Consider the following 18,769-nt stretch of genomic DNA (forward strand, 5'->3'; position numbering starts at 1 on the left):
CATTATCCTGCTTCATTTTTTTGTCATAGTACATACTAATTCCTAACATGGTATATAATTTATTGCATATTAAATATTAATTTCTCTAAATTTTTATACTATTCCTGTATGTTACTTAACTTCCTCCACTAAAATAGAGGTTCTAGGCATGATCTTTGTCTTGCTGGTTTCTCCAGCACCTCAAAAATAACTGCCACATAGTAGGTGTCCAACGAACATTTGCTGGGTGAAGAAGAGCAGTTAAATACTAGAAGCTCTATCTGTACAGCTAGGTCCACAACTACCTTGATCCCTTCTATAGGCTTTGTATCTTCCATGTGCCTGACACATAGAAGGTACTCAATAAATACTTGTTGGTTGATAAATACATAAATTTCATCCAAAAGCCAATGGAATATTTGGGTATAAATAAAAAGAAAGGGAGGCTAAAATATTTTCCCATCTAATATCACTTGAAGTGTAGGCTTATCAGAAAACTGTTCCTCTCCTCATGGTTCTTGCAGAGCTAGAAGGCAGTGCTTGCAAAAACGTTGATAAATATTAAATAAAACACTATTAAATAGTTAATAAATGCCTTCATACATTTGTTTAGCTTCTAGTCCACTCCCTTTTTATAGAGTCAAAGGCAGAAGGTAGGCCATTGAGTTCCACAAAATATCTTACATTTTTCAGAGCAGAATTCCCCAGGAGGAAAGTATGTAATAATGGTCAGTGATGATGTGCCTGATCCTGCAGCTCACCCACTCCTCATTTAACATTTTGAATAAAGAGATTCAGAGCTGCCATTTGTTCAGCTGCTGCCTGTTAAGTGGGCAAAACACTTCTGAGAAATATATCCAGTTTGGTGAGGAAAAAGGGTTGCCACTCCTGAAGAGGAAGTACATTATTTTGTGAGGGCATCAGAAGCAATTCATGATGCTGGTGGCGGGAGAGCTCTCATAGCTCTCACTTCTCGTGTAATTAAGTGAATTTTGCCATAATTTAAGGAAGTTTTCTTAAATCTAAGATCATAAAGTTAGAGGTAATAAGACTGAAGATCTCAGGAAATACAGAAGGTGTTTAAGTGCTGAGATTCCACAATCTTTTCTACATCAGTTAACAAAGAAATGTACCCAATTCTGTCATCATTATTAGCATCTCTCAGCTTGTCAAATTGATGGATCCTGGAGTGACCTCCTTCACTCTTCCCCCGGATGCCTCTCTGGGCCAGACAGACTGGATCTCTGAGTCAGTGTTCCACGTACTGCGCAAGGGTTAAAGAAGTAACAGTAGGAAGATAGGAATGGCGTTCCAAAGGCATATTCTACAGAAACTTCCTTATACATATTTGCCAGATTCCTCTACAGTAACATTGGAATACTGTTTTAAAATGTTTCAAAGCTACTATTAAAAATTATTTTTATGGGCTGAGTTGGGCACTTAAGTTCCATACGAAGCGTTATTTGTCTTGGAGACATATTCTGAGTACCAGTTAACTCACTCACAGTTCAAAGATTGTCACTACTATTAACATCTTAAGTACCTATCTAGTATTGAAATGGTGTTGAAATAAGCTTTTTGACTCTCTTCAGAGCGTCTGACTCATTTGAACCACATACACTTGCCATATTTACACTATCCCAACTTGTAAGGGATTATCTGAAACTTTTTAAAAAGTCCCTTCCCGTCCTGGTCCTGTATTCCTAATTCTAGGCTAATTTCTCCTGTTGCCAGGTAGGAATCTCAATCCTTGTGAGTTTCTCAGACACTGTGAGTACAAACCCAAATTTAGCATCTCCTTCCATAGTCTCAGTATCTGTTCGTGAATGTGCTGTTGTGAATTTGATCCATATTCTCCCAGTATTAATATGCAAATTAACTTTTACTACAACCTCTATCTCAGTTTTATTTTCTTCTTTACGTCTTCTCAGGAATATTTGTTCAGTATTTGCTCATGTGGATTTAAAAAAATCATAAATACTAGGATATATTTATCCCCCAATATTTAATGTCCCTAGAATTGACTAGGCATCATAGGAGGACAGAGATGTGTATGACTTGGTGAAGGTCTATGTCAAATTAACTGTGACTAAATCCTTCTTAACATATTAAAAACTCTTCTAATTCCTAGCAGTTTCACAAACTGAAGTTTTACACAAGAGTTTTCAGCACTCAGTTCCTTAAACATATTATCTCTTATTTTGCACTCGATAAAAAAGCAACAATAATAAAAGTAGGAAAAATTAAAGAATTTGTTTGGAATCTTAATGAAGTTGGTAAATGTTTACATTTGTAAGAAAAGAGTTGTCTGCATAACCTATTTTCCATGTTACCCCCTCAGTGAAAATAAAACCAACCCAATTTACATTCATAAGAAAGCCCACGTTTAGTGTAATTTGTTGCTTGGGTTTCATTTTTCTATAGTCAAATATGTTTTTGTAAGCTTTCTTAACATTGTTAGGCTGCTTTAAAATAAAACTATTTATCAAAAAAGGCTTATTTTACCAATACTAACACTTTCTTTTCAAAATATCATTTTGCACTTAAAAATCCTATATTCATGATCATTAATCTCTGGCGTGGAAGTTCTTTATGTACAGTAATTATTGGAAAGGAATTACACCTTTAAATTTGCCAGTGCTGTGAACTATAAATTAATGTATAATTCATTAAAATATCCTTTTCTCATGGTCTTTTCTGTTTTGTACTGTAGCAAATACTAACTAATGTAGCAGGATAATTAATTTTCTGTTTCCACAGCTCCAGATGGTCCTCCTGAAAATGTGTTCGTAGCAGCAACATCAGCTTCTAGCATCAGTATCAGCTGGAGTGAACCTGCCGTCATTACTGGACCAACTTTCTATCTGATAGATGTCAAATCGGTAAGGCACATCTCATCTGCAAAGGCAGAACATGGTTAAGAAAACAGGTTTTGGAACTAAGACTGTTTGAACTTTAATCCTAACTCTGTTAGACCTTAGACAACTTACTTAACCTGTCTGGGTTTCAGTGTCCACGTCTTCAAAATAAAGATTGATAATAGAATTCAGGATGCAGAGAATTTGTGTGTAAGATCAAATTAATAAATATGTGCATAGAACTTAAAACATTGCCTGACACGTAATAAGTGCTCAGTAAATGTAAATGAAGTATTATTAACATCATGTTCTTCCCAGGGTATTATCCTCAGAATATGGATGACGTATATAAACAAGTGGTTAAGTTGATCATAATACGTTGGCTTAAAATTCAACCACAAAGAACCCACATTACAAAAGGAGTAAGGAGAAGGAATTAGGGGAAATAGCTCCCACACAAGATAACAGGAGGGCTCACTCTTGAAAAAGTAACTGAGTCAGAACACGAAAAGGAAATGCTAAGAGAAGTGTGAAAAACGGGTTTCATCCAAAACAAAGCTAGTCCGTCAGTCATTCAGGAACTGTGCGAACCTTCAAGAAGAGTGCGGAGAGAGGAAGTTGGGTGAGGATGCTGACTGTACATGGGTACCGAGTCTGGCTTTCACGCTATAGGCAGTGAGTGCCTACTGAGGAATTAAAGCAGTGTTGGGATAGAGGCGTCTATTTTACAGGAGCCGGTAGTTTTAGAGCAGCCCTAGGGGTGCAAAAATTAGGCATGGAGCAGGTAACTGTAAGAGTGAACTGGGAAGAAAAGATAAGGGTCAAGGAAATGTAGTAAGGGAACAGAATGAAAAAATCATTTAAATCTACAGGATTTGGTGAAAAAAATTCGTGGACGGTGAGTAAAAGGGATGCTCGAGGATGACCCTAAGGCATGTGTCCGAAGTGGGTTTGTGGAGGAAAGGAATGAATGAGCCCCAGCGGCCCTGAGTTTGAGATGCGTGGGGTTCCCGCAGGTGCCGTCGCCGTTAGGGTTCCCCGTAGGAACCCTAAGAAGTGTGGCTCCTAGGCGAGCGCTGCCGTGCTAGGATGAGATAGGTTAAGATGGAGCGTGTAGAGTGAGATCCGCTTCTGCAAGAACCAACCTGAGGACAGTACCCTGGGGAGTACAGACCGTTACAAGAGAGGCCGCGAAGGCGGTAGCTGGAGTAGCCATGCAGACAGAAGGAAACCCAAGCGCGAGCAGCAGGCTTTTCCCTGAAACAGGGAGCTCAGCGGTGTAAGTAATGCAGAATGCCGGCTAGGATGAGGACCAGAAAACCCCCTTGGCACGGGCTTGGGTTTTCCTGGGTGATGAGCAACGTCTTCAGGTAGCATCTAATGCATTAAATGAGGTAATTTATTGTGAATTCTCCTCTCCCTTTCTTGGTGTTTTTATCTCTTGTTTAACCTTCATGGTTTTATTATGCTTTTAGGTTATTTTTTAAATGGAAATATTTCTCTCTCAAAAGACTTGCCCTGATTAAAAGAAAATTTGAGGGATTATTGGTCCATTTGTTCTCCAATTCAGTCTGCAGCTTATGTTTCTTTTTTTACCTGTGAAGCACACTTGTGAAGAGTTTTAGTTCATAAATAGCCAGAAATAATCAATACAAATGATGAATGCTCTGGGAATATATAGTAAAACCAAGTTATAGTGATAACATGGCTCTCTATCAAAAGACTGTATTAATGAAAATAGTTCTGTCTTTGAATTTACGCTTTTAAAGAAAGGAAAAGTAAGACATTTAAAAAAGTGATTTATACTCTCATCTTTTAGCATTCTTGAGATTAAAAATGAGCAAGGGAAAAAGAGGATGGAAAGGTAGCTAATATTGTAATTGCGTATTTCATATCAGTTTTTAGCCTCCTCATATACATTATCTAATCATATCTAATGTTTTGGTGTAAATATTATCATCCTCATTTTACATTAAGTGAAACTGAGGTGCAGAGATGATCATAACTTCCCAAATAGTTAAGAACTGGCTAAAACCAGCAGACAGTGGTGTGATAGGAGACAGGAAAAATCATCAGCTAGCAAATAAAATTTTCCAAGTTGAAATATATGCTCAGCAAAACCCCTTTGCATCAAAGATACAAGAATTCAAAACAGATTCTAGTCTGTCGCAGTTTCCCTGGGATTCTTGGGCCTGAGTAGTCATTTAGTTGCTTCTTTCCTGCGTCATTCACACACTTGTAGGTACACCCAGCACTGTGAGAGGTGCTGGGCATGTAGAGCTGAACAAGTCTGATGTGGTCACTTTCTTTAGAGAGCTTATCCACAGCTCATTTCATGAATATGTAACTATCTACCTACAAGAATCATTGGCTCCCAGGCCAGGGAAGAATATGTTCATGAATTCAGGATTTGGCTCAGCTAAACCTTTGCCAAATACTAGCCACAAGGGCATAAAACTTCCCCTGGAAACCTCAAATTAAGCAAAAATTGACAATCTTAAATAAAGACACATGGGCACAGATATACCACCCTGGCTGATTCTACAGGAAATTGATGCATTTTGTAGTCCTTTGTTCATGGAGCCCTAATTTTTTCAAAATAACAAATATTTACTGCTTCAATTTACCAAGACAAGGATGGGAAACAACGCTTTGCTCTCAACTAGCTCATACTCTACAGGGAAACATTAGAATATAAACAACTAATTGTAGAGTGTGAAAAAAAACTGTAGGTATGCAGTTTCATGAAAAACGCTGGGATTATAACTAACAAAATAATTAAAGTGCCTGTTATGGGGGACACAGGATATAGAGGAGACTCACAGAGAAGGTTAAATTTGTTCTGGGACTTGAGGAATGAGTAAGGGTATGCCTGGTGGGGAGGGGTGCAGGTTGGGCAGGGAAAGGAAAAAAAATAGGAGTATGTAACTCCTGACATGGCAAACACAACCACCACCTTTTGAAAGTCATGGGAGACACTTCATGATAGGAATACTAGGTGATCAAATATGATATGAGCCAACTTGGATTTAATTGAAGGGAAATGATGGGTCGAAAAGATCTGAGGTTTGAGTCCTGGGTTAAGTGGACAAAATAATGGTTAACAATAACAAAGACAGACTAAGTTTAGTGAATAAAGATAATGAATTTCTGTATGTGCTCTATTTGAGGACTCAACATTCATTTGGGTTCTATTTTTTAAGATACAGGAGATAACATGCATGTTTTGTCATATTTTTACTGCTCAATGTTTGTCTTCCACTGTTTCATGAAAAACGCTGGAATAGTTTAATTTTACTTGAAGAGAGAAGGCCCAGTGAGCTTGTGATCTTGTAGAGAGATCTGGAATGTTGAAAGACCTGGGGGAAAATCCTGTCTCAGCTACTAAGTAGCTATGGAATCCTGAGGGATTCACCTAAATTCTATAAAATTAGAGTTCAAATAGAAATAGTAATCAGCCAAGCAATGTAAATGAGCAGACAAAATGAAGCCCACTGAGTGGCTTCACTGGAGAGGACTTGGAGACAAATGTTCCATTTTAGGAGTCAGCAGTCAGTCACCTCTAGATAACTGTTACCCAGCATGACTACAAGCCTAGTCTTAAGGGAAGCATTAAAAGCCAGGTTTATATGTGTTTAAATGTTGACAGCTAATTGAATCTCACACTCTCTACCAGTAGGTACATGCACTTGATCAATAGGATCCTTGCATTGATTGTTTTTTTGCCACTTTAGAGAAGTGGAAGTCTTAAGGTAGAAACAATCTATTTGACTTTGCAATGCTGATATTATTTATCAGCCTTTCATTGTGTTTCTCATAGGAACAGCTCCTTTTAGTTAAAAAAAAAACTTTCAGAAAAGAACATTTGAAGAAATATTAAACCAAAGAAGTCTTTCAAAAGTTGCAAGAAAGGGTCAAGTTTTAAATGAACTTCATAGGACAAACATTGTATACAACCTGGCTTTAAGTGTTTCATTCAGGTACAAGTAAATAGCTTGCATCACAGGAGTTTGAATTTTCTGATGTTGATCTCAAAAAAGGCCCTTCTATTTAGTGCATGAAACCATAGCTATTTTAATCCCGACAGTGAATAGGCCAGACTCTACATCAAAGACTGACTATGTTTGAACAAACTAAACAACTTAATTTATTTAACACAAATTTAACACACCTAGGTATAGTCATCTGTGGACATCTAATAATTGTGACATCCATAATTACGTCCTTGTCCACAGTGCCATGCATAATGTTAGATCAGAGTTTTTCAAGTAGTGATAATGACTAGAATTTTTAATGAATTCAAATTAAATTTAAAAGAGCAAAAAAATATCAGAATTCATTTCAGAAAAAAGTTACGTATCTGAACATTGTTTTCAGTTACAAGGAAGTATAGATATGAGCATAACCACACATATACACACATCCTGAATTATGTTACATAATGTGTTTTCTTTTTGTAGGTCATAGTCAAAAAAGTATCAAAATCTCTGTCCCAACTACTTCAGACCTATTTGTAAATTTTGACAAATCTCTATAAATGTTATCATCCCAAGTTTACAGAAAGTAAAACATTGAACGTACAACTGAGTTTTCCAGTGTTGCAGGAGCTATTAAGTGAGCATGTTGGTATTCAAACCTATCTATATTCTTTCTTCCATAAAACTTTGGAGTAGGAAGTAGAGTTTCTTTGACTACAGAAATGATTTCTGCATGTTCGTTAAATAGGTTGATTGATTGTGGTTGACTTTTTTTTTTGTTCATTTCATTTTGCTTTCAGTTGTTGAAATAATTGCTAATCTGTAAACTATTAAAGGAGCACTTTAAATTTCCCAGGGCAATCTGACTGTAGATAAAACAATAATTTAAATCTTGGCTAGATAAATATACCAAATGTAGTTTTGTCTTATTCTGCTTTGAGTTGGAGCTCAAGTGATGCTTCTTTAATTACTAGCTGTCTTTTCTTATAGGTAGATAGTGATGAATTTAATATTTCCATCATCAAATCAAATGAAGAAAATAAAACCATAGAAATTAAAGACTTAGAAATCTTCACAAGGTATTCTGTGGTGATCACTGCATTCACTGGAAACATTAGTGTTGTTTGGGGAGAAGGGAAGTCCAGTGCGGAAATGATTGTTACCACTTTAGAATCAGGTAAGGAGAATTTTTCATCATTACTGAAAATTGAGAGTTTGATCTCTTAAAGTTTGTCATACCCCACACCTCAGAGGGTATGTGCAACAAGAAATTCTTGAAATGTATAAAATATAAAATACAAAATTCAGTGATCCACTGTGATTGACAAAAGTGAAGCTTTCTTTTTACATTTTTGAGGCAAAGTGGAATTAAGTAGAATAATCAGTCCTTGCAGACACAGAAACAAGTCAGTGCGCAATAAAGGAAGTAGCCAGTTGTATTTTTTGCATTTATTTAAAAACCAAATATTTTGGAAATTGAGTTAGCTTGCCTAAGAGATTATTTTTTCTACTGTCTATAACAAATAGCACTTCATCTAAAATCCATTTTAGTTATTTCTGTCCCATGTTTCAGTGTACATTAAGGTAATAATAGTCTATTTTTTAATTATCAAGAATTTAAAATTAGAGTCCAGGTCATGCCCACCATATGTGTGTTGTTGTTGTTCTTTTTTTTTTTTTTTTTGCCTAGTCAAGCAACATGTTTTATTATATAATCTATTAATAAATGTCAAGTTCCTCAAGGTTTTGTGAACAGGGTCTGATTATAACCATAAGAATTAAATGTGGAAAGTCGGCCTCCCAGAACTTGCCTGCCCTCTCCTCCTTAGACCCCTGATGTTCTTTGCCACCAGGTATCTCTTTAGAAAAAGCACATGAAGGGATGTATTGCTATAGTTTATTTGTTGGTATCTATAAGGTAAGTATAGGAGGCAAAAATAGTTTAGATAGTTTTTCATTATGCTATATGTTTGTCTATAAAGTTGCGGTTCTAAATTATAAGATGCATCTTATCCTCAGCATCCCTACATGGCCACTAGTTTTCCTTTGCTGCCTTACACATCCCAGATATCCATTTTCTTTATATTTTTGCACTGCTCCTTCATCCCACCTATCTGTGAGTAAAGATGCTGCTCAACTTACTCACATTCGTACCGTGAAGCATTGATAGTTAGATCTTAATAGGCTCCCTCTCCCAAGGATATGATGGTTTAACAAATTTTTACTAAATCACTCAGAGTAGAATTCCAGACATAAAACCAAAGATATTTGGAGGATAAGAATTTTCCAGCATTGAGAGAATTCTTTCACTTATCCGACTTCAAATCTAATCCTATTTTTAGAGACATCTCTTATAAAAATAAAATAGATTTCTTATGTATCATAAAAATGTATAACAAGAAAATCTTGTGAAAGTATGTGTTGAATGAATTTAAACTTTTCTTTAGCTATGAATTTTCCACTTAAAATGTGATATTTGGCATAATAACATGTTTATCTGCTTCTCTTTTTCCCTCACTGTTATTTATTGACATTTCTCCTGCTTGCTACAGGATATTATTTATAAAGATGTTTGCAAGATAATTAAGCTTGGGCATCTGAACAATTGACAGCCAAATATTAACAACCTTCCTCATGGAAACACTCTACTTAGTATAGAAAACATATCCATGTCAATTTGATCAAAATAGATACGTTTATTTAATCAGTCATTTATGTAGAGAACACTAATTATGCAGTATAACAAGAACTAGTTCATATATTCATAAAATAATTTTATCATGTATATCATTTTCTTTCATGATACTTAGCTGTTATATGTTAGACTAATTTTTATTTATCAAAAATGAATTGGAATAACTAGAATTTATAAAATACTCTCAAAACTCAACACAAAAAAAAAACAATTAGTAAGAGATATGGTTAACAAACTCATGATGAGATAGATTTTCAGAATCATTAGCTGTTAGGGAAATGCAAATTAGAACCACAATGAGATAGCCTTATGCATCTACTAGAACAGATCAAATAATAATTTAAAAAATAGTAGTAATGCTGGCAAAATGCAGAGAGACTAGATCTCTCATACATTGCTAATGGGAATGCAAAAGGGTATAGTCACATTAGAAAATAGTTTGAGTCTTCTATAAACATGTACTTACTACATGATCTAGCAATCTCTCTTAGGCAATTATCATAGAGAATTGAAAACTTATGTTCACAGCTGTGAATGAATATGAATAGCAGGTTGATTAACAAAAAACCTGGAAACAACTGGTTTTTCTATGATTGAACAAATGCTGGTACATCCATAAAGTGAAACACTACCCAGCAATAACAAAGAAGTAGCTATTGGTACATACAACAACCCTGATGGACCCCAAGGTCATTATGTTATTGTCCTTCTTAAAATGACAGAGCTATGGAGATGGAGAATGATCAGTGTGGGGAGACCATAGAGCACACACAGCAGGGGCTAGCAGGCGGGAGGTCCTTTATGGTGATGGAATAGCTTTGTGTCTCACTTCTGGTGATGATTACAGGAATCTGTATGTGGGATGAAATTACTTAGGACTACTCACATGTACACAAAAAATGAAAAATGGTGAAATCTGAATAAGATCTGTAGCCTAGTTGACACTATTCTATCAATAGCAGTTTCCAGGTTTGATATTAAACTACAGTTATATAAGATGCCGCCACTGGGGAAAGCTGCAGGGATTTGCAGGGGACAGTGTGTACTATTTTTGAACTTCCTATAAATCCATATTATCTTTAAAAAAGAAGTATAAGAAGTCATAGAAATGCATTCTGCATAAAAATAAGTATATCTAAAAGTCAAAATAAATAAGTAACCTAACTGGATTACTGTCATAGTTTCTGTAACTATAGATATGAATAATTTTAGCATGCATCAACCATTTTGCTTTATTTTCATAATTTATATGGTTTAAATCATTTGTGTAATAATTTAGTAAAGGGAAATTTGAAGAAAACAAATTGTATATGGAGATGAAAAAGAACACAGATTTTTAAATAATTAATGTCTAAATGTTTCCTTTTAGTCCCCAAGGATCCACCTAACAACATGACATTTCAGAAGATACCAGATGAAGTTACAAAATTTCAGTTAACATTCCTTCCTCCTTCTCAACCCAATGGAAATATCCAAGTATACCAAGCTTTGGTTTACCGAGAAGATGATCCTACTGTTGTCCAGATTCACAACCTCAGTATTATCCAGAAAACAGACACATCTGTCATTGCAATGTTAGAAGGACTAAAAGGTGGACATACATACAATATCAGTGTAAGCATTCATAGTTTTTAATTATTCACCTATTCCTCAGTCAGATTAAAAACTCAACACTCAAAAATACCACAGCTTATGTGCACACAATGTCTGAAATCTTTTTCTGGGATTGTTTGAGATGTGCCAACAGAAAATATATTTAGAGCAGTGAAATTGCTTATTTCCTATTATAATACAGCAAGTACTATGATAATATGGAGAGAATAAAAAAGTTTTCACAATCCAGTAGAAATCCAGAAATTAAAATGAAGGGCAAAAAAGGCATATTAAAAGTACAAAAGCAGTGAAATGTCAAGAAATAATTCTGCCTAAAAGAAAGCTGTTTATGTATAATTATAAATGGAAAATGGAAAAGCAAATCTCAAAGGCAAAGGGCAGAAATAACTATTTGTATGTTGGAAATTCACATGCATTTCACGTAACTATACCTACAGACAACAGAATTTATATCTCTTTAATCTAAATTATCCATTTTAGAATGTATATATGTGTGTTTTATATATATATATATACACCTAGACACATAACACAATTTGTTTCAGAAAATTTGTCAATTTTTTTAGTATGTCTTGAAATTTTAAAATAGAATTATGTGATTCAGAATATCATCTTTTAAGTAACAGATTGCTCACTAAACCTTCAGGTAGCTTAGTAACTAACCCTACCAACTCTTCATGATTATTGATATAATTATCAGAATGCTGTTATTAATAATTTGTGTGTGTATACATATATATATACACATCTTCATTCCTTCACTCACTTTATATCTTATTATATAATTTGCCTTGCTGCATTATTGTCACACATCCCATTAAATGGGCCACCATTGTGAAAGATTTACTATAGGGAGGGCAGTGGTTAGAAAAGAATGAATTGATTTGAGTTCATATTTTGGCTCAACTGTTTTTCTGTTTCTGGGCAATTTCCTCAAATCTGTATCTCAGTTTTCTCATCTGAACAATTACTAATAAGAATAATAACTTCTTTATAGGATTTTTGTGAGGATTAAAGATGTATAGTTATGGTAAGCAGTGAGTGCTATATCCATTTTGCCTTTTGCAAATAAAAGGAAAAATAGGAGATAAAAACAAAGTACAACTAATTCATAATCTAAAGAACCATAAATAAATCCTCTGATTCCTTACAAAGTGCAATTGACAGTATCCTCAACACTTGAGACTTTATTAGAAATGTAACTTTCATACATGTCCCAACCTACTGAATCAAAACCTCATTTAACAGTGCTTGCAAGTGACTTCTTGCACACTGCAGTTTGAGAAGGGCTACCCAACTTTTAATTTATTATCTCACTTCAGTGTTAGGTGTACAACCTTAAAGAAATTAAAGTAATGAAGCAAACCATAATATCACTTTTCACTTTGAATACTTCCTTTCTTAAACTGACAAACTCCAATAAATATTTTCTGTAGATATTTTTTAACCACATTTTTGGGGCTTGGTTTATTTACCATACCCACCACATCATATATATTATTATAATTTTAATTCAATAAAATCATTCTCAGAATATCTATAGTGTAAGGTGGGCCATTACTATATAAAACAAATTAATAATTCTGATAAACTTATTATATTCTGATTTGTTTTTATCAAATATAATGAAAGTGGCCAAGAACTAGTCTTTTTTTATATAGCAAGATAAAATGAATAAAGGAAGATTCTGCATCTACAGCTTTCTAAGCACAGTTAATTGAAAGGATTCACATTTGTGTAAATCACCCTCTGTATATACAAACAGAAATGCTTTATGTGTATATGCTGCATTATGCAGGTTACAGCGTCAGATACTTTGGGGCAGGGGTGAAGAAGGGCATAAAGGCCAGCTTTCAGAGGAATGATTTAATACAGGAAAACTGGCAGGCTGAAGGAATAGGATTTCATCTCAGAGAAGGAAAAAAAGGGGATCTTGAATATGGATTTAAAGAAAGCCAGAGTTAACTACAGAGAGAAAGAGCAGATGTCAGAGTAGATGAAGAGCAGACATAGTGGCTTTTCTGCCCCACTCCTCCTATGGGTTCAAACTGAAGCCACAGCCTGTCACGGTCTCTGCAGTAGGGCTGTGTAGGTCATTCAGCCTTTGTTCTCAGGGCTTAGTATCATAAGATCACTTTTAAGAACTATTTTATTGTTACTGTTCTTCCTATATATATTTTGTATTCATTTAAGTGAGCACAGGAAAAAGATAATAGACTATATAGAATTGTTTTAAAAGGTAGACTCATTTAAAAATCATATATAACCATAATTATATATATATATATGTATACATATATATATACACACATATGTGCAATCACTTGAAAATAGTAACAAGATGTCTTTGTTTTAGGTTTATGCCATCAATAGTGCTGGTGCAGGGCCAAAGGTTCAGATGAGAATAACCATGGACATTAAAGGTACATACAAGTGATGCCTTCACATGAAATAGTCATTTTAATCAAAGAATAATTATAACTTGAATTCTATATTAGAGTTAAGGATGTAGTCAAGCTTTTAAATGATGCATATGCATATGCATTAATGTATGCTTATTAAATCTCTAACTTAAATGTCTAAATAATGATGCAGATTACCATCTTAAAGAAAGAAAATGTCCATCTGCTATTTGTGCTTCTTTTCCTCTAAATTACAACTTTTCTGAGATAATTTTTATAGTCTTGTTATTTTGGTTTTTAATTTATTGAAAACTCATTGTTTAAATTACCCGTGACTAGATTTTGACTAGTTCTAATTAGATTCCTTGATTGATCTCTCTCTTGAAAATCAGATTCTTCTCAGCTTATCAAATAGTGTTTACTGAACTACCACACATTCAAGTTTATGGTTCCGACTATAAAGCAGACCTATCAATTCATATTCTGATGGGTATTTCTCATAGAAAATATAACCATAATTTGAATGCTCTCCCCCAAAAAGTCCACAGAAAACAAAAAAGATTAAGAGGAATTTAGGGCCATTCAACCCTTCAGGGTAACTTCTTTCTGAGACAGAAAACATGCCCTTAATGGTGTCATCTCTCTAACAATCTGTAATTAAACCATCAGAGATCAAAAAAACTGAAGTACATGAACCTTTAGTTTTGAATTACACCCAAGGCTTCTCTTTTTGAAGCAAAAGCTAACTTTTCTCAGTCTTTGGTGAAGACTGAAGAGCAAGTGATCTCATGTCAAACCTCTGTGGTCCAGTCCTGGACTGGCCACTTAGTAACATCTGTTTGACTTTGGGTAAGCTTCTTAGCCTCTATAAGCCTGTAAAATGGAGGTAATACTAATTCCTACCTCACAGGTTTCTGTGAGGCTTGAAAGAGATAATCTTTGAAAAACCCACAGGACGGTGCCTAGAAACTAGTATTATTAAGAATAAGAAATATTCACTGTAAGAAGCTGATATTGTATCTTTCCATCAGTGGGTAGTTTATACAGTTGTCATACTGGTTCTAAGTGTTAATTATTTTCCTTTACTAGATAAATTACGTACCTGGAATATACAAATGTACAAAGTCTTCAACAATATCAGCTATTTTACAAAATGACTACACAAAGAAGAGCTAATCCTACCATCTAAGCTTCTCTTTAGTTATTCAGTGGCAGATGTGTTGGCACACAGCTAACAATAGGTACAGTGCATTTATTCATTAGTGAAACTTCTCATTTCTGATGCTTTGCTTATCCCCAGATAAAGATGATTAGTTCTGACTTTCCACAGCTTACATAGGTCGGGTAGAGAAGATACATGAGTATTGGTGGCAGTGTTTGGAGGCCTAGAGAAATTAATTTTTCTCTAGTAATAAGCCTGATTTTATTGGTGACATGGAATGACACTGAATTAATCATGGTCTTACTAAGTTTGCATTTGACATGATATCAAGTTGGATATCATGTGGAAAATGTGCAATTGGAGAATATAGGTAAGAGAATTTAATTCTTTCTGTGAAGGACCATGTGACTAATGTGCAATATTTTATTTTTCATTCATTATTTGCCATCCATACTAATGTACAGGTTTTAGAAACACAATCCTAGTCTTTTGATTGATGATGAGCTAAGCATCAGAAATGAGAAGTTTCACTAATGAATAAATGCACTGTACCTATTGTTAGCTGTGTGCCAACACATCTGCCACTGATAACTAAAGAGAAGCTAAGATGGTAGGATTAACTCTTCTTTGTGTAGTCATTTTGTAAAATAGCTGATATTGTTTACCTCAGTCTCAGCAATAATTCTTTGCTCTTTATGCCATCAGACATCTGAAGGAGTGATTGAAATCTCTACATTTTACTTTAACGTTTAGCATTTGTAGATCCCGTGCCAGATGCCTCTAACAGGAAACATTTTCTTCGGGGTTCCCCACTGTCCTGGCTCAGAGTTTCTCAGAACTCCCAGAACCTGAGACATTTATTGCTGAAAGTCTCCTTCCTTCTGTCCTTTCACAGGTGTCAGACCTGTTACCTCTGGTTGAGTGTCTCTCGCCACCTACACCTGCTCCCTGTCCCTTTATTCTTCACCGATATTTCCCATAATAGGCTTCCTACACATCTAATTCCATCCTGGCCTTTGCATCTCAGAGGAGTGAGCTAACAGGTCAAGTCAAAATGATATGGCTCAAATCTTGATATTTCCCTTTTATAGCCATTTCCTCATGTATAAAATGGAAATATTGCCAATTTTATGGCATTGTTGAGAAGCTTTTTTCAAAGATATAATGAATGATATTGAGGTTTGATTAAGCAACTTGCTGATGCTTGGGCAGCTAGTCTATTTAGCTATAACATGAAATGAAACAAACAACTTCTACAGATAATGATTTTGGAGATATTTGTGTGCATTGATAGTAAAATATGAATTATCATGACACTTTTAGAAATTGTTCTGGCAATATTTATTGATGTTAAAAAATACATATATCTATTGTTCCAGAAATTCTGCTTTTAGGAATCTATTCCATAGAAATTTTTAAAAATCAGCAAATATGGTTAAACATGTAAAGCTGATTATTGCAGCAAATTCAAAGCCTGTAGGAAAAGTAAATTCCCATCACTAGATGGATGATTAAATATATATAGTGCAGACACACATGATGTACAACACAGTCATTAAGGAGAATGAGTTAGCCCTGTGCTTCGTGACTTGGAAAGACTGACATAAGTCATATTTAAACAAGAAAAGCAGTATGTGGGGGGTAATTATAATATGTAATAGAGCCTCATCAAAAACACAAACACTGAGAAGAACCCACTATGTATTTTTATATGAAATGTCAACATGGAGAAAAGAATGGAGGATATTCTCTATAAATTTATCATAGATAAATTGTGGGGTGCTGGTCTAGAAATTGACAAGCCAGCTAAAGGAGAGAGAAAACCAGTAAAATATTAGTATGATTTGATACATTCATGAAAATTATATATGAGTTAGAGTATACATAATTTGAATTCTTTCAGCATGTAAAGAGAAGTCAGATGCCTGACAATCACACCTGGGCCCCATTATCTCAGACAAGTCTTAGATATGTAATTACACCATGAGGGGGTAATGACTGCTGTACCCAAACAAAATGGTTTTCATTTGTCGTTTGTGTTTGTCATCACCTTGTCTATAAATTACCTGCATGAAATGAGAACTTAAAATGATTTCCTCTTCTCTTCAGAAACAAAGAATCAATCGTATTTCTTCTTTGCTTATAGCTCCAGCACGACCGAAAACCAAACCAACCCCTGTTTATGATGCCACAGGAAAACTGCTTGTGACTTCAACAACAGTTACAATCAGAATGCCAGTATGTTACTACAGCGATGATCACGGCCCCATCCAAAATGTGCAGGTGCTGGTAGCAGAAACAGGAGGTATCATCAGCTCTCGACTTGTCTTGTTAAACTGTAGAGTGAGTTGCTGAGAATGAAAAAAATGTCGCTTCAAAATTAGTAATATAAGGTTGACTCTCAATTATCACAGAACTCTCGAGCTTAATAGATTGTTAATATCATCATTAACTAAACTAACCATTGATTTATGCCTAAAATATTTCCCAAATGAAAAAAAAGGCATAGTTAAAATATATGATTCGTTTACTCCCTATGCTAGTAGGATTGTTTCGATTTGGCAAGAGGGAATCCTGACAGCTTCTTTGTTTGGTGTGAACGAGAGGGATGTGATTTTTCTCCCTGTGAAGTCATCCTCCACAGTAATGCCTACAGATTCTTGTGTGTTGGGGAAGGATAGGGCTGCCTGCTTATCCAGGTAGATCAGCTGACCATCACTTGTGATTCACAGTGACAATCGTTACATCCAGCTTTTCCTCAAGCAGTGACAGAAGTACTCTTTATAACAGTGAAAGTACATTTATGCTGTACTTGTAATCATTATTCTTTTTTTCTGAAATAGCTCAGCATGATGGAAATGTAACAAAGTGGTATGATGCATATTTTAATAAACCAAGGCCATATTTTACAAATGAAGGCTTTCCTAACCCTCCATGTACAGAAGGAAAGACAAAGTTCAGTGGCAATGAAGAAATCTACATCATAGGTGCTGATAATGCGTGTATGATTCCTGGCAATGAAGACAAAATTTGCAATGGACCCCTGAAACCAAAAAAGCAATACCTGTAAGTATAGTTTGTACTTAATGTGCATCACGTGAACAAGCTAGTTGACTTCTTTCATCCATCCATCTACGCATCCTTTCATCTTTCCAGTAAGCACCAGGCATTCATAATGTATTATGACCTGACACATAGTAAAGATCCACAAGGCACTGTCCTTACATTCCATAAGTGTAAGTTCTACAGGGGAAGTAGGCAAGCTTGAAAGTCATTATAATTTAACATGGTAAGTGACATTGGACAATATGAAAAATGTGCAATTGGAGAATATAGGTAAGATAATTTAATTCTTTCTGTGAAGGACAATGTGACTAATGTGCAGTATTTTATTTTCCATTCATTATTTGCCTTGCATGCTAATGTACAGGTTTTAGAAACACAATCCTAGTCTTTTGGTTGATGATGGCTTCAGTTTACCTCAGTTGCAGCAATAATTCTCTGCTCTTTATGCCATCAGACATCTGAAGGAGTGATTGAAATCTCTACAACTTACTTTAACGTTTAGCATTTTGTAGATCATAATAATCTAATATAGTAAAAACCAATGCTGATCTTTTAGCTTTATTAAATGCTCTGGTAAATTGATTATTTTTCTCCAATTAAAGTTACTGTACTATTTTTCTGTCATACTATAATTTTTTAATCTTTAACTTTCAGAATGTAATTTTTGCTACTAAATTTGAAAAATGTAGCTAGTTTCATTTTTGCCTGCTAACTAAAGCATTATTAAAATCTTTAGAAACATCCTAGGCCAAGTTAACATTAGAAAAGTTAGAGAACTTTAAGCTTTTGAGAAAAGGAATGCTCTACCATCTATTATTAAGTATGATTATAACTTTGGTGACTAAGTTATTGCCTGAAATTTAATCATCATACATATGACAGTTGTGAAAATTATATATGACAAAACTTACTATTTATTCAAGTATTGTGTATTTTGTATTTTTTCCAAAACAGACTCTTCATTTTAACAATAAAATCATAAGAACTTGAGAATAGTAGAGATTAAATTATTAATG

The 18,769-nt window shown here is 34.7% G+C and overlaps 1 protein-coding gene across 1 annotated transcript in view; it reads left to right on the forward strand.

Moving 5' to 3' along the window:
* PTPRQ (protein tyrosine phosphatase receptor type Q) overlaps nt 1-18,769 on the forward strand; it is a 218,203-nt gene that overhangs the window by 149,040 nt on the left and 50,394 nt on the right. The window contains exons 30-35 of the mRNA XM_057488019.1: nt 2,740-2,861; nt 7,805-7,991; nt 10,879-11,123; nt 13,480-13,546; nt 16,834-16,992; nt 17,531-17,753. Of these exons, the coding sequence (XP_057344002.1) occupies nt 2,740-2,861; nt 7,805-7,991; nt 10,879-11,123; nt 13,480-13,546; nt 16,834-16,992; nt 17,531-17,753 (1,003 nt within the window). The remainder of the gene's footprint in view (nt 1-2,739; nt 2,862-7,804; nt 7,992-10,878; nt 11,124-13,479; nt 13,547-16,833; nt 16,993-17,530; nt 17,754-18,769) is intronic.

This window comes from Manis pentadactyla, chromosome 10 (assembly GCF_030020395.1).
Source record: "Manis pentadactyla isolate mManPen7 chromosome 10, mManPen7.hap1, whole genome shotgun sequence".
Classification (NCBI taxonomy): Eukaryota; Metazoa; Chordata; class Mammalia; order Pholidota; family Manidae; genus Manis; species Manis pentadactyla.